General features: G+C 31.2%; 1 protein-coding gene across 2 annotated transcripts in view; it reads right to left on the bottom strand.

The window, feature by feature from the left end:
• Positions 1–21443, bottom strand: part of LOC139510224 (solute carrier family 53 member 1-like) — a 30692-nt gene extending 9249 nt beyond the window's left edge. Inside the window, exons 1-14 of one of the 2 annotated variants that reach the window (XM_071296696.1) lie at positions 21070–21443; positions 19377–19428; positions 16893–16994; positions 15252–15538; positions 13273–13374; positions 12910–12990; positions 12250–12328; positions 11725–11912; positions 10519–10698; positions 9608–9755; positions 7706–7900; positions 6905–6937; positions 4089–4264; positions 3454–3590 (exon numbers count right to left, since the gene is read on the bottom strand). In XM_071296696.1, the coding sequence (XP_071152797.1) occupies positions 3454–3590; positions 4089–4264; positions 6905–6937; positions 7706–7900; positions 9608–9755; positions 10519–10698; positions 11725–11912; positions 12250–12328; positions 12910–12990; positions 13273–13374; positions 15252–15538; positions 16893–16994; positions 19377–19428; positions 21070–21138 (1829 nt within the window). In that variant the 5' untranslated portion in view covers positions 21139–21443. The remainder of the gene's footprint in view (positions 1–3453; positions 3591–4088; positions 4265–6904; positions 6938–7705; positions 7901–9607; positions 9756–10518; positions 10699–11724; positions 11913–12249; positions 12329–12909; positions 12991–13272; positions 13375–15251; positions 15539–16892; positions 16995–19376; positions 19429–21069) is intronic. The other variant, XM_071296697.1, reaches the window with a different exon arrangement.
• Positions 21444–21459: the final 16 nt, after the last annotated feature.

Genomic DNA, 21459 nt, shown 5'->3' with positions numbered 1-21459 from the left:
CTCAATATCCGCCCGACATTTATTAAAAAAGGGAACTAACAGCTAGGAAATTTAAGAGTAACTCAAAACGATTTTAAGGTGGTATGGGTGTCTTCCTCCATCTTGGATCGTAAAAAACAGAGAACCAAAGGTCCAGACTTTCTATCAAGTCAGCAAAATTTGATGCAGGAATGCAGATATTTAATGTGAATTTTCATTTTATGTCCGTTATGTAATGAACAAATAAAACGGACTTGTAGTATGCCGAGAAATGGTAGGGGTTGAAAAGAATTAGAAAACAAATATCAGAATAAAAAGCCAATAACTTTGCCTGATCATGATTTAGAAGATCATATAAAAAAGAAGATGTGGTATGATTGCTAATGAGATAACTCTCCACATGAGACCAACATGACACCGAAATTAACAACTATTGGTAACCAAACGGCCTTCATTAATGATCAAAGCCCATACCGCATACATGTAGTGCAGTTATAAAAAGCCGTAAATATGCATGATACTAAAGAAAACCAACATACCAATAATTGTTTTTTCCTGACGCGATTTTCAATTGGTGTGTATCCGTTTTATAGTCAATTATCGTTCTGTTATCCTTCTGTTCATGTCCGTCTCACATCCGTTTTATCCTTTATATGTCCGGTAAAGATCGTTAGTGAACCTGTCTACCGGACCTCCAACGGATGTTTAACGGACGAGTAAGAGATACAAAACGAACACAGAACGGGCGAGTATTGTAAACAGACGCCTACTGGACACTTCATCCGTTGAACGTCCGTTCATAGGTTTTTAACATGCTAAAATTTTTCCACCGGACCAACCGGACGTCGACTGATAAAGTTGATACTGAACGGAATGAAACAGATATGTACGGACGTCTATAAGGGATAACAACACTCGTTTCACGGAACGAACGAATTGAAAAAAAGTTATCCGTGCGGCGTCCGTTCGCGCTATCTGGTAAGGTGTGACAGGAGATTTAAGCACATGTTACACTTTTTTTTTTTTTTTTTAACGATAACAAATATTTTATTGCATGTTACACCTTAACGGATAGCGCAAACGGATTACTTTTTACAATCCGTTCATGTCCGTAAGACGTCCGTTAATTTTCGTTTCATGTCCGTTCAACATCCGTGATATCCATCAATGGCCCTTCTGTCCGGTGGAGAATTTCGAGCATGTTCAATACTTTGTATTAACGGACATTCAACAGATGAAGTGTCCGTTGTACATCCGGTAGTCGTCCGTTTTTTTACGGATGTGCATGCGTTCTTAAAGAGTGACAAATCTTAGCTGCGGGATAATACCTTGTATACTATAAATATATATATAATAGAGTATGATTGCCAATGAGACAACTGTCCACAAGAGACCAAAATGACACAGAGATTAACAACTATAGGTCAACGTACGGCCTTCAACAATGAGCAAAGCCCATACTGCATAGTCAGATGATAAAAGGCCCCGAAATGACAATAGTAACGAGAAAACTAACGACCTTATTAATGTAAAAAAAAATGAACGAAAAACAAATATGTAACACATAAACAAACGACAACCACTGAATTACAGGCTCTTAACTTGGTACAGACACATACATACATAATATTGCGGGGTTAAACATTTTAGCGGCATTCCAACCCTCCCCTAACATTGGACAGTAGAATAACAGTACAACATAGGAACGAACTATAAAAATCAGTTGGAAAATGCTTAATTCATCAGATGGACAAAAATACAAGTGGACGTATATAACAATTTCATTTTCAAAAGCACACACGGCGTGTCAATCTAGTACAAAGGAGGGTTTATGTTCATATAACATTCATTTCATGTACTCGTCCTGAATATGCATTTAGTTAGAAAATGAGTATTTTAATGACTCATTAAAACATCAATACTACAATCTGCGCAGTTTTACTCCTGTTCATGTTGATTATAAACATAGAAAAAAACGTAATAGAAAAATAACTGACCCACTGACATTTTACTTTGTGAAATTGTTAGAAACAGTACCTATGCAAAAGTAGCTGTGTATAGTTAAAGTTAACCTCCAGCACTGCAAATGTAAAGTATAGCGATGTAGTTTTCGAAAAGCTAGCTATTGCGATGTCAAGTTAAGCGATGTAGGAATACATTTTAGCGCTGGAGATATGAATTACAACATTATTGACTTTATAGCTTCTGTGCAAAACTGCTTCTCAAACGCTAGACTATTAATCTTCATTACTAGACTATTAATCTCCAGCGCCAGAAAAAACACAGCTATTCACTATTAACTATTCACTTTAGTACAACCAAAGGTCTCTTTAGAAGCTGTCTGCCTTAACTATACAAACACGAATAAAATGACAGTTGAAAAAGATAAGATTAAAATGACAGTTGAAATGTCAAACAATATACAGCAAGTTTATGAATTTTGGCGGTTGTACATTTGTATGTATAATTGATACTAAGATAGTTGAAAATTTCAATCACCAGAAGATCTCAACATTGTTCCAGAATATCTCAACCGATACCAGAAAATCTCAACATGATCTACTTCATAACATATTTAGCTTAATTAAATTATATTAGTAAAGAACAGCACCAAACTGTAATTTTATGTTTATAAGGTTTTAGAAAAATACTAATTTACTGATATATACGTAGTTTATCAATGATTTCACTGTAATTTTGTCAATGGCCGACTGCACTGGCCACATTTACCTGCAGGAGAAAAGTCATTCCAATGTCATTTTAAATCATATTGGTCTGTGCTATACACGGAACAAATCCTAATTCAATTATCTATGGCATGACATTCTCCTATTTTACAAAAAAGTCATTGATTTTCAGTAAATTGACGAAAAGTCGACCTACCCTGTGTTTATTTTGGATATTTTGAACCAGAAAGACTCAACAGGAAGTGCCAGAATACTTTTTTCCGTCTCAACATTTTGGTTGAGATTAGATGGTTTACCAGGCGTGACACCTGTTTATCTACATGTAGCTTTAAAATTTGTGTAGATTTGTAGTATGCCATTTCAATTGATATTTTATAGTAGTGTGTTTTTCTATGTTGTAACGTTTTATTACTTCAGGTTAGGTTGAAGGTTGGAGCCTGTTAAAACATTTTAACCTGCAGCAAATGTTTGTACCTGTCTTGAGTCAAGAACCTGTTGGTCAGTGGTTGCCATTTGTTGATGTGGTTTATAAGCATTTCTCATTTCTTTTTTTATATAGATTAAACCATTGGTTTTACTGTTAAAATTGTTCAACACAAGTCATTTTGGGGCCATTTAGAGCATGTTCTTTGGTGTGAGCCAAGGCTCAGTGTCAAAGGCTGTACTTCGCATGACTTATGATGTTTTACTTTTAACAAATTGTGACTTGGATGGAGAGTTGTCTCATTGGCACTCATACCACATCTTCTTATATCTATGATCTGTATATAAAATCCTGAATACTAACCTGAACAGTTCTAATGAGGCTAATAAAGTCACTAATACTTCTTTATGTTCAAAATATGGATTTTCTCCAACTGATACAGTTAGTGTCCATACAAATCTCAATACAAAATCTTCAACTATGGCAAAATAATAATAACCCTGAAAGAAAAAAAAATACAGCTATTTCTGGATATTTGAAGTATGCAGAATTAAATTTAAATACATACACAACATGTTTTAATATCTAATTATTTTTTTTTTATTTACACTAAACTGGTACAATGCATAAAAATGTGCAAAATATGCATTGCATGCAAATGAATGCACAATGATCTCTCTTTTTTTTCTTATAAGACACTTAATGATCATTTGTGTGACTTTTTTTGCTTTAATACATCTTGATAGAGAATAATGAAATTTGTTGATTGTTTTAACTTAGACATCCATTTTTATAACTGGTTTAATTAAACATATATCTACATTTACAGACGAATATCAGTCCTGAGAAGATATCTTCTGTTTTGTGTCTCAGGATATGTATCTTTTGTTTCACAAAATACCCCTCTTCAAACATTATATACTTGTTCAATATTACTTGTTATCTTTTAGTTTATTGTAAATGAAATAACATTTTGCATTACTATACCAAACAAGTACCTTAGAAGCATATACTATTTCTTCTCTAAGGAATTTGTTTTCTCCAGCATTTCTATCTAGTATACCCCAATCCATTTTCAGATCCCACGTCAATGTATAACAGGAAGATAGTACTGCTGCTATTATCCACAGGTAAAAGAAGGCATGGTTTTGTTTGTATTCTTTGCCCTGCCATTCTGAAACAAAACTTTGATATTAGATAATGAAAAAATTATTATCTCTTAAATTATTCCGTAAAAAGATGAAATTATTTCTATGAGTTTGAAGTTTAAACCTGTGAAAACAATATTTTAAAAAACATATTTTTTTTTTAGAAATATTCTTATAATTTCTTGATTGACATACTAGTTTGTGAAAAATACCTGAGAATATGATATTTCAATTTCAGTTAAATATATCGCATTTAATTCTTTCATGTCTGCTACTTCTAAAGAATTCAATGGAAAATTTAAAGTCAGAAGAAACCTCAAATCAAAAAAAATAATGCATACGTTTTTTTATAACTCAATGGATAGTTTTCATTGTAAAACTTATGTACATATACTTTTTTCTGAAGAAAATTCTTTAATTTATTCATATTTAGAAGAAGTTTACTTTATTTTAATTGCTTCCTTCCAGGAAGCAATCCCCCCCGACATATTTTCCGTATGCAAAGTGACCTCAGTGTGACCCATCTCGTAAAAATCTGGTGATCACAATACGCATGGATGTCCTTAAAATAAACTATTATCTGAATTTACATGTTAAACACGTGCTTAATTTTCATGCTTTTTTGTTGAATTTTTGTCAATTGTTGACAAACAGGTGACAATCGTTAAACTTCAGCTTCAAAACACGAACTTTAATTACCTGCCATATTTTCATAACAACACTGACCGATTGAAAAAATATTAACGATTATACGAAATTTACACAAAAAAAATGATAAATTTGTGCACAGAAGATGTTTGTATGCATTGGTTCAAGAATTGGAAGAACATTATTTTTCACCGGTCACTCATTCCTTATGACTTTAAAGACTAGTATAAATATGAAGAAAATTTGCAATATTTCTATTATTGGGAATTTGGGACAAATGAGATGTGACTACTATCATATTGTGCAGAACCCATTTTTAAAAACCTGGATGCATTATTTTTATGCACCAATTTCTGAAATTACATTTTAAATCTTGCATTTCGGAGTTGATCATCTTTGCAAAATAACAACATTGAATTTGTAATCTAGTTATAGTCATTAGTTGCTGTCTCCAATTTTTGTTTTCTTTGATTGTTGTTGTATAATTCAGGCTATTGGTTTTCACTTTTGATTTTTTCAAACTTAGTCATCAAAAGATTTATAGCTGACTATGCGGTATGGGCTTTGCTCATTATTGAAGGCCATATGGTGACCTATAGTTGTTAATGTCTGTGTCATTTTGGTCTCTTGTGGACAGTTGTCTCATTGGCAATCATACCACATCTTCTTTTTTTTTTTATATTTTATGGATTTATGTTGTTTGGTATGGGGTTGGTTGATTATTTAAGGCTAAACCTTGATCTTATTTGTCTGTAGGTCTTTTATTGATAATTGGTAATCAATACCACATCTCCTTATTTTATATGCAGTAATTTCTGACATCAAATGTATTGTTTTACATGCATTGTTCTGACAGTTCAGTTATGTCTAATGTGAAATTATAAAAGGGCCTTTAATAATACTACAACTTTGACCTCTGTGCACTTTTAAAATCCTGAATATTTTTATAAACAATAATTATGAAACAACAAAAATAAAATGTCTGTTATAAACTTCAATCTCATAACACAAACTCCTGAGTTCATTTTTGGTTCAGATCCTACAGAAATTTTAAATACTAAGACATTGAAAAATAATTTAATTTTGGATGTAACGCGTCCTCTGATTGGCTGACGTTATTTTGTTATCAGCCCATAAGACATAAGTTTGTCATGTGACCATGATGTCATCAACGTTTTTTCATTGTTTTCTACGGTTTAAAATGTAATTCAGAATTAAATCATAAGAAATGACTGTAATATTTTTTCTGTTTATTCGAAATAACATAAAAAATGTGGTGCACAATGTTAAATAGCCCGCTACGTGCATTATTCAGTGTGAACCAAATTTTTTAAGTTATTTCTTCATAGACGAAAAAATTATTACAGTCATTCCTTAAATAAAATTTAAAATACTTAAAATTATGAAAATTTACATATGTAACTTTTAAACAGGGAAGTAAATTCAGAAGAAAATAAATATTTGCTTTGTATACTTTTATTCCACAAAGAACAAGAATGTGTCCATAGTACACAGATGCCCCAATCACACTATCTTTTTTTATGTTCAGTGGACTGTGAAATTGGGGGTCGATCATATCATAGGGAACATGTGTACTGAGTTTCAAGTTGATTGAACTTCAACTTCATCAAAAATGATCAAAAATGAACAAACAAAAGAACGAACAAACGAAAAAATGAACGAACGAACAAACAAACAAACAAATGAATGAATAAACGAACGAAGGAACAAACAGATGTACAGGCCAGAAAAAATAATGCCCATAAATGGACCTTAAAAAATACAATTTGGGACTTGATAGGTTTATGAATGCTTGCAAAACAATGGACTAGAACTGATTGTTGACATATGTTAGACTCTTAGGGTAGTCCAATAATCACTTTCTATTTTTAAGATATGATATAATCAAAATGAATTTCTTTTTTGTAGAAATAAAATAATTCAATATCAACAATAATTAAAAAAAACTAGAACAAATACAAAATGATAGTAACAATGATTAAGTATGTATATAATACCTCCATAATATTTGTATGAATCGGTTGATGAACCTAAAGGAAATGTAATCAATATTGTCATAACTTAATTACAACTACTTGGGGTAGTAGTAAATTTTACTGTTCAGGCTATCTACAAAATCTAAGTAGACGGTATCCTCGAAAATAAAAAGAAAATAAAAAAAAATGTAATACATGTACAAAATAATTTTTCTACTTTTATAAACTGGAAAAAAGGCAGAATCTCACATCAATTATAATCTCCGAAAGGGGGCATAAATGGTAGACATACCCGTAGCCAGGGGGTTCGGGGGGTTCGGACGAACCCCCCCTTGAAATCAAATAAGCACTATTAAAGTCGACGTTTTGTTCAAATTGTGACTGTTTAAGTCGAGTTCATGAAGTCCAACGAACCCCCCTTTGGAAATTCCTGGCTACGGGCCTGGTAGAAGAGTGGATTTCATTCTAATCATTTATATTGTTTTTGGCCTTTACAATTTTAAATTCAATTTTTTTTCCTACTTGATCCTGTATGGAGTTCTAGATTTGCAAATATTATTTTTGAGCAGGAAAATCAAGTTTGCTGTCCTCTTGTTTGCTATAAAATTGGGTTATATAAATGTGAATAGATTGCAGTAAGGATAAACTAATTTAATCCACAGTGAATTGAAATAAAATATATTTATTCTATTCTTTGAATGAATGAAAAATAATAATTTGTACATTAAGATAAAAGCTTTTGGTAATTTGAGTTAACGATTTTTTGTCACATTGATGTATACCCTAATTTCTTTTTATTCATATATTGAAAAATAATCTTACCCAAAGTTGAAGAATAAAGGCTAGAAAACAGTACAACAAAGAATGTTGTGGAATATTTTCCTGCATTGACAAGATGTGGGAACGCCATCTTTGTGTCTCTGTAACGTCTCAGACATTGAGCAAATCTGAACCAGGCAGGTAAAGTACTAACTATGGATCTGATCCCAAACTTTGACATTGTACATACTTCTGGTCCTGCAATGAATAACAAGCAATTTAAACTAACATTAAATTTTAAAAAAAAACTTTTTGTAATCAGGTCCAGTTTTCACGGACATGGACATTTTAATTTCAGAATTACATATGTGTCTCTATGAACTGAGATAAATACTACTGAAAAAAGCCAATGGGCTCTAAAATCAATGACATATCATGTTATTTAAGTCACTTTGAAAGTTTATAAAGATACCAAAAAGTTAAAGTCAAATTCTAAATGGTACTTATTATTCACAAAATTGAAATGCGAACTGCATGATGTCACAATTTATCTGTTAAAATAAAGAATACTTTTTCATTTCTAAATTTTCCTTTTTTAAACATTGTGTTTTTCACTTGCAGGTGCAAATGAAGTGTTTGTTTTTCAAATAACAAAAATCTTTTTTATGATTTTGGTCTACAGTCTTCATTTTTCAATACCTCTTAACGTTTTAGTCCAGTCAATCTAGCATAAATTTGACCATAACCTTGAAGTAATTGATACAGAAGATTTTTAACTTTTAATCTTGGCATTATACCCCAAATATACACAGAAGAATGTCCAATAAAATCTAACTTGAGGAAAACTTAAAAATAATGATTTTAAAATTCCTGTGGAGATTTACATTGATATGGGAGATAACTCTGCAAAAAAGGCAGAAATATCAATAAAAATTGATACAAAATTATAACTTTACCGCTTCCTTTCAACAGAATGTATTCATTATTGATATTTTAGTCGTTATTAGAGTATAACAAACAAATCTAAAGGTGTTTTCATATCTTTTATCAAGCTACAACCTAGATTTCATAATTCATTAGTTGACGACTTATTAGATCTTTCAACATGTCAAGGTAAAGATTCTCAAATTGAATAAAACTATTTAAGCATATATTCTTTTTTTGTGGTTTAAAGTTTCTTTAAACAAGGAAGATGCTGAACAAATATAATTTACAGATATAAACAATATCAAATATTCACATTATTTTTTCAAAATGGTCACAAAGCCATATATCAATTTTGCAATTTTTTTAATTAAAAATGTGCAAATTTTTTTAAAAAAAAATACCCATAACACTTCAGTTTTGTACATTTCATGAGCAGAAGATTATATAATGTAGATAAATACGAACTTATAACCCAATCAAAGTATCATATTTTACATGAATTTTAAAAAATAAACCAAAAACTGACAAAAAAGGACTCACTTTTGAAGATTTATCTCCCTTTCCCATGTAAATTTCCATAAGAAATTAAAAATGCTAAATTTGAGTTTTCCTCAAGTTAAATTTTATGGGACTTTTTTTCTGTATATATTTGGGGCTAAAATGCAATTGATTAGAACTACAACATTTTCTGTTGCAATTAGTTTTAGGTTCAAACTTAGTTAGACTGGACTATTTGTAATGCCAGGCCTAAGGTGTACAGTTGACCAATAGTTGTTTACATCCACATCCTACAGAGAGTTGTCTTATTGGTAATCATACCACATATCTCCTATTTTCATAGTGTTATTACTCTTAATGAAGACTATCAATCAGTTCATCTAGAATTTCAAATTAATTGTTATTATTTTATTATGCAATGCCAATTTAAACCCCTTAACATGTTTAAATTTCCCCCATCTGTAATTTTTTGTAATTTTTTTCATTTTATTTTTAGATCTCCAGAAAAGCATTATATTAATACAAAATGTAAAAACTTACTAATTGGTCCGTGCCATTCAACTTCAAAGGCATAGAAACATACCATATATTCAAAATCTAACAAGACGATGGCCAAACTGTTTAACTGGTCAGCCAGCCAAAAGTCAGCAAAACCAACATGATGGAATGGTGAAGTTACAATACGGAACTGAAAAATATAGTAAAATTTACTTTATTTTATCATCGCTACAAGGACACAATTTATAAACATTGATCAACATGCAGACATCTTATAAACTCAGGTACTTCACATCTCATCTTTTTTGGTATCATTCTGTACAAAGCACAGAAAAATCGTCATTCACCTCAAAAGCTAACCTAACCTTTAAATAGACTTATTCCTGAGGTATATAGTTACAATACTGATACAAGATTAAAGATGGCATTTTTTAAATTAATATTGATTCACTCATAGGAATTTTTGCATTGCATTAAACACATTCATTTTCAAACCAGTTGTTGGCATGATACTGCACATTTTTCTTGTGTGCTTGCTTATTCCACATTGGCTAGAGGTATAGATGATGGTGGAAATTATGTGGCATCCATTTTCGCTGAAATAGTTTACAGTATTATTTATGAGACAGTGTAAGGCAGCCTACTTGTGCAGATGTTCTGACTTCTTTAAAAACCTATTGGTGGCATTGTGCTGTTTTCTGCTAATTGGTTGGGTTGTTGTTTTTTTTGACACATTCCCTATTTTAATTCTCTATTCTACCAATTGGACTAAAATTAATAACTGTGACTTCAATATTATTGTTTTTTCGCCAGCTATTGCAGTTCATTCGAAACTCTGAACTCATTGTAATTTGAAAGGTCAACTGTTAAACTGGTCAGAAATTTTACTAAACAGCTTTAAAATAGACAAAATTAAGTCACCAATAATACAATTGGTGGATAAAAAAACTTACCAAAACAGAGAGTAACCAGTATCTAGAACTATGATGAAATATACGTATAGGATTAATCAAAAACAAAAACAGGAATCCTGCCATAATCAATGGAAAGATAAATGGTGGCCATCCTAGATGGTTACTGAATAAATAGCCTAGTAAACACAATGTCCATACTACTGCTAATGCTGCTGCTAACTGAAATATATAATCATTATAAACATTTATAAACAATCTATATATAAAATAGTACAATATACAACCACATTTTAATATTCTGACATCATGAAATTTCAGACGCTTGTAATCAGTTATTTTACATTTTTATTATTCTATGAGACTTTCAGATGATTCACATATGTAATAGAGTGGTCTCTGAGGCCCAGCGATATAAGTAGTCAAACACTGAGGTTGTGAGTTTTAATCTCCTGCACAGGGCAGGTGCACTTAACTCCAATCTTAATTGACTAGGCTTGTCAGTTTTCCTACCTAAAATTGATGGTTCTCTCCAAGCACTCCTGCTTCCTCTATCAATAAAATCTGACTGCCATGAAATAGCAAAATAGTGTTGAAAGTGGTGTTAAACACCAATAAACCAATCAATCAATTGTATGTAATAGAAAAGAAGGGTACGGTTTATCTGGGTTGTGTTCAATATCATAGAGGCTATGTAGTGCTACGTAGATTTTGACTATTGAACCTGTAGCTATAGACTAGTTGTTACATAGATATTGATAGCAGCTACGTAGCTGCTACGATATTGAACTCAACCCAGTTCATGACATAAAATCGCCTAAAATACATGATGAAAAAAATGCTAAGATACAAAGCTTATATTGGTATTCTTCATCTCAATCATGTTATGCCTATTGTGTGTAAAATAATGTTTTAAAGGGTGTTTTAGACTTGTTGAAAGTGTTTCTTAGGTAACATGAACTAGAATGCAAATCTTGAGATTCCTAATAGATATTTAGTCTGTAAAAGGATCTATAAAAATCTTTGTTTGTATGTGTGTGGAAAGTATAATGGATTGAAACATTTAAGCAGTACTGGACAATTAAACAATGTAAATATTTTAAACTGATATTAATCAAATGTTTCTATTTGAAAATTTTATAATTTGTTGTAGATGTGGGAATACTAATTATATATTGACTATCACAATAAGTGCCATAGATATACTTTTTCCATGAATTATATATAGTATATAAGTAATCAAAGTACCTCTAACAGCTGATGTGGTGATAAATGGCGACGTGGATCAATTTCAAATATCAGTACATGATTGACCCCTGATGACCTCCAGCCATAAGTGTTTATACCTAAGAAACAGATCATCATGATAATCAAGAACATTCCACGAAACATTCTCAATGCTGGCTCCCAATTCCCTGAATGACTGGTAAAAAATGCTAAAAATAAACCAAAACAAAAACACTTTTAGTTGAAGATACCATTCGTATGTTGGAAATAACAGGCTTGTTCATATTGAAATTAGAAAAAAACAGTGCTTTTTTTTAAGGTTGAAGTTCTTTTTTTCAATCTAATTCATACATTGAATAGCGCTTTAACTCTTAAGTGTTGTTTCAATTTTTTTTCCATTTATTTTCTGTCAGAGTTGATATGAAACTACTTATTTATTTTACAATTCTAAAAGTTTTAAATATTGAAAACATAAAATGTAAATATTGAATATTCGATAACATACACACTGTACTAATGAGTAAGGGGAAATAACTGATACCATACCTGTTATTACCACAACAATGACCAGAACAATAAACATTCCAAAAAACAGGCCAACTCTACACATTGTCATTGGGTTTTGCTGAAAACATAAATAAGCTTGGAATTACTTTTTTTTTCAAAAACACAACAGGCCTTCTAATAACAAGCTAATACATGTAATTATATTATGTATAAGAAACAAACGACTAATTAATTTTTCTTTCTCTTGTGTTTTTTTTTCTTTTTCAAATTTATATAAAATAGCAGAAATGAGATTAATATTCAGAATTATCTCCCTTTGTCATTTCAATTTTCCATTGTGAACTTTCAAATTTCATGTACATGCATATGGAGAATGGTAAATATATACCAGTTGGTATGATATTCTATAATTTATATACTATAGTGATTTTTTTCATACATGGTTGGTGTATAAAGGGTTTATAGAATGATAAGGCTGTCTTTTTTTTTGGGTGTTTTTTTTGGTTTTCACCTAATTCACATATACTCCACACTCCAGTGGCAGTATAAATATCATCATTTGTACAAAGTGATATGTCAGGAAAGTTTTCCAGCTTCGTGTACCCATTTACAGATCCTTCAAATATAATTAGTATTGTTCATTATGTATGTACAATGTACATATATATGTAAGACAAACTGAATCAGAAATGAATTTACCTTTTCTCCTAATGGAGGGACTCTCAGTCTTTTCATAGCTTTTGATCTATTTCCCCCTTCTAAGTCAGAGGTCACACTTTGCTACAAATGTAATTCATCATTTACAAAAAAAATATTACTAATAAATGCAATGCAATATGACAATCAATTACTTATAAAGTCATGCAACACTTTTTTTGATATGAGTATATTTAATTTTGCTTCATGTACATCTATCATGATGTTTTTCTTGTGTAATAAGTTTTATTTAAAATCCATCCACACTTTAGGAGCTCAACCAGACAGACAGATCTAGATAAATCTTATATAATCCCTAAATGCTTTGCAGTTGGTATATTCAATAGATAAAATGTAGTTACTTGCCTCTGTCTCTTTGATCAGGTGATCTACTTCCTTGTTGGTATAAAATGGGGCTGTTTCTACATTCTGTTGTCTCCATTCTACTCCTCTGGTTGTTACCATTATCTATAAGTAAATCTCACTTTATAATAACAAAAGTTACATCAAGTGAACCAACACCTTCTAATGGTACAAGCTGGTAGAGAGTAATCCTGATGGATACCCTGAGGTATACTGCTATTGTCTTAAAACCTCAGGAAAATAATGCTACACACAGACAACAACATCGTAGATTACTGCAAGGAAATTCTTTATTATGGGCTACATGTTTCGACACTTACTGTGCTGAAGATGCTACAGTAAGTGGCGAAACATGTAGACAATAATAAGAATTTCCTTGCAGTAATCTATGATGTTGTTGTCTTTGTGAGGCATTATTTATAATAACAAATAAGAAATTACCAAACAATGGTAGTGTGACATTTTAATTAATTATGAGTGGTTCACTTTTTTTCATGAGGTATCAGAAGTTAAAGAACCATCATTAAAACTTTTAACATGAAGGGAATCTTTAGGTCATTTAGCTCCTCACCTGTTAGGTACATTGTATATATAAATCCTTCTAATGTTTTTGTTTTAGTGGTCCTAATGAAGGTAAATCCTGAAAAGTGTTTCAGATGCATGAAATTTCAAGGGTGTCCTTTTTTTTTAATAAACACTTTAATACTCTACTTGCACAAACCAAAATCAAATGAAGATTTACAGGGGGAAAAATTAACGGTAGCCCAGTTGCCAATGGCGACCAGAAATTGACCTGTGCGATCTTTTTACTCAGTTGAGGTAGCCCAGGTGGAGAATTGAAAAAAAATAACTTGACTGACTGAGGCAAGTCGTGTTGTATCAAAGTCGCGGTCGTGATAAACAAGGATGTTAAATCAGTGTTAACCTTTGACTAAATATAGTTCACGTTAATTCAGGTCACTGATTGGTCGTCTATTTAAAGTCGGAAAGTATCATATGTTTGCAAGGATAATAAGAGAGACGTTCTGATGGTCATTAACTGAAGCGAGCATGGTTTTGGCTTCAAGAAAGCGAAGAAAGTCAGGGTAGATGACAATAGCATGTTATGAAATAATATCAGTCACATAAAAGAAAGTATGATATATAATGTTGTTAAGAATCTGGAAAACAGTACCTTTTGTAGTTCACATTTCAAAGCCCACGTGGTGTCCAGAGAATGAAGGTAAAAAACGAAAGTAGAATATTGTCGACCACAATAAATAACATTTATAGTTCAAAATGCTTTTAGTTTCCTACTTACTGAACAGTTTAAAAAAAAAGAGAAAATCAGAGAAGATTTTATGATAATGCCTTGAAATATGTGTAGACTTTTGAGAAAAAATGGGGGTTATTTGTAAACAAATGTACGTAGTTTAAATTCAACAAGATATTTAATAAATTATATTATTATAGAAATAAAACTAAATATCATCTACATGTATTCAAGGACAGAGAATTCTTTAGTTGTCTTAAAAAGACATGTAAAAAAAAACTGGTACACTGGGCAATTCCCATTTTGTAAATGATTTTTTTTTTATTAAATTTGATTGAAGTCAACAACAAAAATAAGAAAAAACTTACATTTTCCCAAGCATCTAAATCACCTACAGCTATGCTCAGAATGCAGGGTTTTGAGTCAAAAATTTCAAAATGTTCTGGGGGGCATGCCCACAACCCCCCATAGCAAGTTCAGCCCACCCAGTGATAGTAAAATAAAGTGGGGTACTAACTTTTTGTCTAGGCAAACTGATTTTCAAGTCTAGTAGCCCAGCTGGCCTTTATAAGTTTATTTTGACCTCTGGAAGAAGCCGCAAAACATACTTTTCCTAGCAAAACCTAGAACCCCTGGCTCAGTAAAAAATAAAATATCAATAGTACTCCAAGGAAAATTTAAATTGGAAAGTCCCTTATCAAATTGCAAAATCAAACCACAGAAAACTTACTTTATCATGTTTCTTTAAGATCTTCCTGAAGCCTGTGAAGTTCAAAGACTGATAGTTCTGTAAAAGGATCAAACTAAGATAAAATTCACTGAACGCTAACTTCAGATCATGGAGTTTTCTGGTGTGTATCTGTGCAGTCTCTCTATTTTCTTTATCCTTAAACAAGGAATAAACAGCATTTGATTTCCGTCTTCGTAAACCATGATGTGGTTTATGTGCATGCTCCAGAAATGCATCAAGCTCAGCTCGTAAATTTGCAAATTTCCTATTGGCTTCTGATATTTTTTCTGTAAAAAAAATAACATTATCTAGGAAGATTCAATGAAACATGAAAAATAATGTATGCAATACTTCTATTGAAACTCTTTATTTGATAAGCAAATTTAATTACTGTCTCTCTTTTGTCAAAATTTCTTAATTAATTTTTCCATATCCTCTCTATTCCTGTGTTTTATATTTATTACATGCAAAATTGATAAGCCATAATTCTTGTAAAGAATCCCTTTTCTGCAATAGTTTTAAGGTACCAAGATATGTTGATAAATACTCTGTGCCAACATCACAAATAAAGCATGATAGTCTTGAAGTATAGATTCTGGTTACTGACTTTGTTCATCATATCTTAATAACTTGTTATAGTATTCTTTTATTTGTTTTTGAGAGCATTAATTTTACTGTTTAGTCTGTTTGTGGTGATATCCATTTGACGTGGCTCTGTACTCGTACATCTCATCATTGTGTTATTGTTCTATGATAAAATGTTTTGTATTCTTGTCTTTCTTTTTTGCTTATGTGCTTTGTCTATATATGCCTTTTTGTGCCTCTTTGTTACATATTTGTTTGTTTTCATAGTTATAAAGATTATTATGTCGGTTTGTTACATGCATACATTATGGGACTGCTATACAAGTGAGAGGATTAGCTAGCATTAAACGATGTTTAATAGGTCATTTCTGGAATCATGTCTTTCACCGGAAAAGATCGTCAAATTCGTACGCTTTTATGATGTAATTTACCAGAGAGAAGGCCACATGTATCCCTGCTCTATTAAAAGTTTCCAGCACTTTCATTATCCTCATTCTGTAGGGTAGTATAGAAATAATTAATGTTCCTTATGTACATAATCGTGATTTCTGTATGACTGAGGGAGGGTCCAGTGACCATCCTTTTAGATTTTAATTTCCCAAATATTTTGTGCAGTATAAATTCAAACTTTTTCACACATTTGCTCAACATGTTTTGGAAATTTCTATGCATACATTTTTGTCATGTGGTGATGGAAGTCACATGACTGATTCGTCTGAAAACTGTATCCCGGGAACTGGCCTATCCACCATGTTCTACATAAGAAAATGCCTGTACCAAGTCAGGAATATGACAGTTGTTATTCAATCATTTGATTTTGTCATTTTTTAAGGGACTTTCTGTTTTGAATTTTCTTCAGAGTTCAGTATTTTTGGAATTTTACTTTTTAGTACATGTACTGTGTAAAATTTCATTTTAATTTTTACCACTGTTCACTATAAACAACGGTCATATAGCGTTAAAATAAAAAAACTTCAATGGTTATTTTATACACCTAGATAAAACTTCAGGACAATGTGAATTATACAAAATTTTCTACAGCATTTAAAAACTTGCCATAAAAGAAAGTGTTGATTTTAGACAATTCTTTGTCACAAAACTGAAAGAATCTTTCATCAAATCTTGCATAATATCTCTGTAAAGTACTGGCGTCAGCAACTGAAAAATTAAAAGATAGGATTAGGAACTTTTGACTAGCCACAAATTTCCAAACTTATGTTGGTACCTAGGTTAAAATGAATTTATTGCATATTTCTCATGTATAAACATTTATAAAGTATTCCATCAGCATTGTATCAATTCTAGATGCATTCATATTCTTTAATACTTAAGAAATAATTCATGGCAGTTGTAGATTTGTTTTCATTTAAATATGGATTTGGGCATTTATATTCAATTATTCTATCTCCAGCAACAGAGAGGGGTAAAATAAGAATATACATATCACGGACTTGGGACAGGCATAAAAAATGTGGTGGGATTATATTTGATCATATATGTTTTGTGAGATCTCGGCCTTCCCCCTATACCTTTAGCCAATGTGGAATAAACAAACACACAGCAAAACGCACACTGTGACAGTAAAAATAGCATACTAGTACTACACAAAGTAGCATAATCATTATGATTGTGTATTAAAAATGGAATAGCTTTAAAACATCTTAATTAATATTGAGAAATTTCAAAAACAAAATACTCTTTAAAAATGTGTTTAATACTTTTTAATGTGAATCAAGATTTGATCTGGTAGAAACAAATTCCAATTTTACAAAAATAATGTAAAAACGTCTAAAATCATGTATTTTTTTTAAAAACAATAAAAATTGTACCAAGATGTATGGTTGGAACTGGCTTTCACAAATTTTGCTGTATAATATTACAAATATCAACTGTACAAAATAGAATTAAATACTTTCGAGCAATCATTGTTTTTTTTCATCATAAATAAAGTAAGTGGAAGGTATAGTAAATGAGCTGAAAAGTAATTATTGCTACAAGTTCATGAAATTAATCAAGCTTAAAAATACAAAATTAATATTAATGAAAAAATGTAAATGATTAACAGTAATTTTATAAATCAAGATCAGTTAAGGTGGTACCTAACACTACAGGGAGATAACTCTGTAAAATGTGCTAAATGTTTAAATTACCTTGTATATACTTAAGGAAATATCAAACTTCTCAATGATCAAAATTAGTGTTTTTAAAACTGCAATATATATCCCACCAAATTTTTCTGAGAAAGTGACTGGTTCAAGTTTTTTGAAATTTTTATATTTTTTGTCAAAGGGTCAAAGTAAATATTTTGTCAAAATTTTATGAAAAAAGAGCCAAATCAGTTTTAGTCAAGCCGGTGTTAGGTACCACCTTAAAAGACAATTAATCTCACCTGAATACAATAACGAACCTAGGCCTAGTAGAAAATCATATCAAGCTATATAATATATATATATATGACATGGTATAAAATAAATGTATTGAATCTCAACTGCTCATTCGATAACATGTTTGGTGAAAACACTTATAGAAAATTCTCCATTTTACTTTTTAATTAGCAAAAAGAATATGTTGTTACACATTAAATTTTTTATAATTGTAATGCAAATTAAGAAATTAGTGGTAGCAATATGCTCAACCATTTCATCACAGTTGGAACTATGTATGTCAAAAAAATTAATCCATGATAACGAAGAGGCAGCAACTCAAAGACACATGAAAAAACTTGTGAGAAAACAATCTGGTTGAGATGACCAACAATATTCTATAAATCAAGTGCCTTAAGTCTAGACTTGTCATCAAAATAATAAGAACCTATCAAAAATCAGCCTTCAATACAAATAAGTCATCAAATTTTCTAAAGGACCAAATAAACAAAAAGATATAATTCAAGACATCCACTGCCAAGATATTTTACCTAGAACTATATAATGACACTGACCATTTGATATAAAATTAAAATGCCCTAAAACTAATACAAATAAATGAAATCAGCTGATTATAAACACAATTAAAAACAATTTATTAAATAATTCAATCTGTAGTAATGTTGGCCATTTTAGTTGAAGGTTTATCTAACATAATTATAAAAAGGTTCATCAAAAGATTACAACTTGAGTATTTGCTATATACCTGATATAATGCAGAGTAAATTTTCAAACTTGTGTAGTACCTGAATACATTTAAAGTCTGTTGTACAGGGTAGATGCCATAGCACACCTGACAAAATTTGATTGGCTGTCTTACCAAGGATTTGTATAGTGAGATCTCACTATACAAATCCTTGGTCTAACCATCTGATCAGATTTATTTTTAAAATTAATATCACCAAAGAGTTGATTCAGACTTTGTTTCAAACTGGAACACTAATGTTTCAACAAAATCCCAATGTTTAGTAGTAATAGATCATACTGCATGTACTGACTTTGGAACAAATAACCTCATAAATGAGGTAAATAAAATTTAAATATGATTTTATATTAAGAAAAAAAAGTAATTTTAATATATATATATATACAAATGTATCACAAAAATATAGTATACCTTCTGTTGATGGAGACTGCTCTGATGCTTCGTAAATTAAATCTTTTAAAGCCTAAAAGTAAACATGGTAAATTATTTATTAACATATAACATAAATAGATATGGGGTTTATATATTTTGATCTGCACTAATCCAGACTTAACCTATTGATAAAAATAATAAGAAAATTCTAAACTTAATCTGCAGACTGCAAGATTTTTCATAAGTACTCTACATCATTTTTATGAAAATGATAATTAACATATAAAGAAAAATTTATGTTACTTTTCTTATTCAAAACATAGATAAAAGCACAGTCCCCTTCAGAAAAATATGTACAATGGACCGAAACGTAAATGGTGAACACAACATTATGGGTCATACATCATGTCCATATTCAGGTTGAAGCACATCAAAAGGTTTGAATTTATACATGTTATATATATATAGCCAACTTAACATTTTTGTCTACCAAATTGATCTGAGATACATCACTGTACATGCATATTCAAATTGGTCCAAGTCGTCATGGTCCAACTGGTCCATGTCTTTGGTCTGAGTTTAAGGGTATACTTATAACTTATAAATGTACATGTCAAGTAATAACAGCATGATACTTAGAACAGTTTATCAAATCTGCCAACTGTCACTATTTGCGGGGGATTTCCCCCATGAAGGCTCCAAAATTGAAATTTTGAAAGAGCAATTTTGTCCACAATTTAAACAAAACAAATGATTTTCCAATGAATTTAGGCTTATAAAAGTATGAAGAAGCCAAAAAAAACAACATTAAAATGTATGTGCAGGCCCCCTTGAAGGTTTTAGGACTATGACAGCCATCTTGCACGCAAAACCCCCATAGGCATTTTGAACAGTTGGCAGGTATGGTTTATTCTTTTTCTGTGGTCACCAAGCTGTCGAAAGACGTAAATAGACTTTTTTATATATTACTGACTTTTGACTCTGGTTTATATTATTTTTTCGACAGGTTACCTACGACATCCTGGTACTCGGTCAATTAAGAGCAAGGTAAAGATTCTTATAACATAAAACATTAAATCGGAACAATTCTTTGGGGAAATATACTGCTTAATGTTTTATTTACGCGACAAACTCAATCATCGGAAAACAGTAAAATTTCCCCTTAAATCACGGTATCAGGTCCGTTCGCGCCCAATATACTTTCGCACCATACACGTTCGCACCTCGCACGTTCGCACCCAAGGTCCGTTCGCACTCTACACGTTCGCGCCCAATTTTAATTCAAATTCGAGTTGAATAATTGGAAAATCATGATTGTTGTTTTCATGCGCATAGCTACGTTTACGTCAAAACGCCCGGGCATACACTTGAACTTTGAAAATAAAACAAATTATCGACATAGAATAAGAAAAACTGGTCAAAAGCACAACAGCCTTAAAATTGGGCGCGAACATGTAGGGTGCAAAAATGAAAGGGGGCGAACATGAGTGGGTGCGAACGTGAATGGGCGCGAACGGACCCGGATTCTTATCACACCGAAAAAATGTTACTTCTTTATGTTGCTCTTAATTGACCGAGTACCAGGATGTCGTAGGTAACCTGTCTAAAAATAATATAAACCAGAGTCAAAAGTCAGTACTATGAAAATAGTCTATTGCCTTTCATTTTCAAGGATAATAAATATTTGGACTACCACATTAATAACTGTCATAATTTATGTCTATTTATTTACCTCATATTGTATGTATTGCTTCCTCCATTCTGGGGTTATGTGGGCACCAAGATGTTCAGCAAATTTCATCTTGTTTCACCCAGAACATTTAATTTTAAAATCTGACAGGATACCCAAAAATGCTTGATCTTTCAGTGGCTGTTGTTGCCTGTTGTAAGAAATTGAAAGTAGACAGAGATGAAATATTTTCTATTTAAACGTCAATTTTGATGTTTGCCATACGATTTAAACTGTCAAATTAAATTTGCATTAATTTGTCAAGTAATCTATCATGTTTGGTCTTAATGCTTAAGTCAATGGACCGTAGAATTTGTTATTGAACATCAACATGTATCATTCTTCTCTGCTCTATTTTTACCTAATGTGAAAACGTCACGAGAAGTGTGCAAT

Source organism: Mytilus edulis, chromosome 2, assembly GCF_963676685.1.
Source record: "Mytilus edulis chromosome 2, xbMytEdul2.2, whole genome shotgun sequence".
In the NCBI taxonomy this organism is placed as follows: Eukaryota; Metazoa; Mollusca; class Bivalvia; order Mytilida; family Mytilidae; genus Mytilus; species Mytilus edulis.
This window is presented reverse-complemented; position numbering and strand designations above follow the sequence as displayed.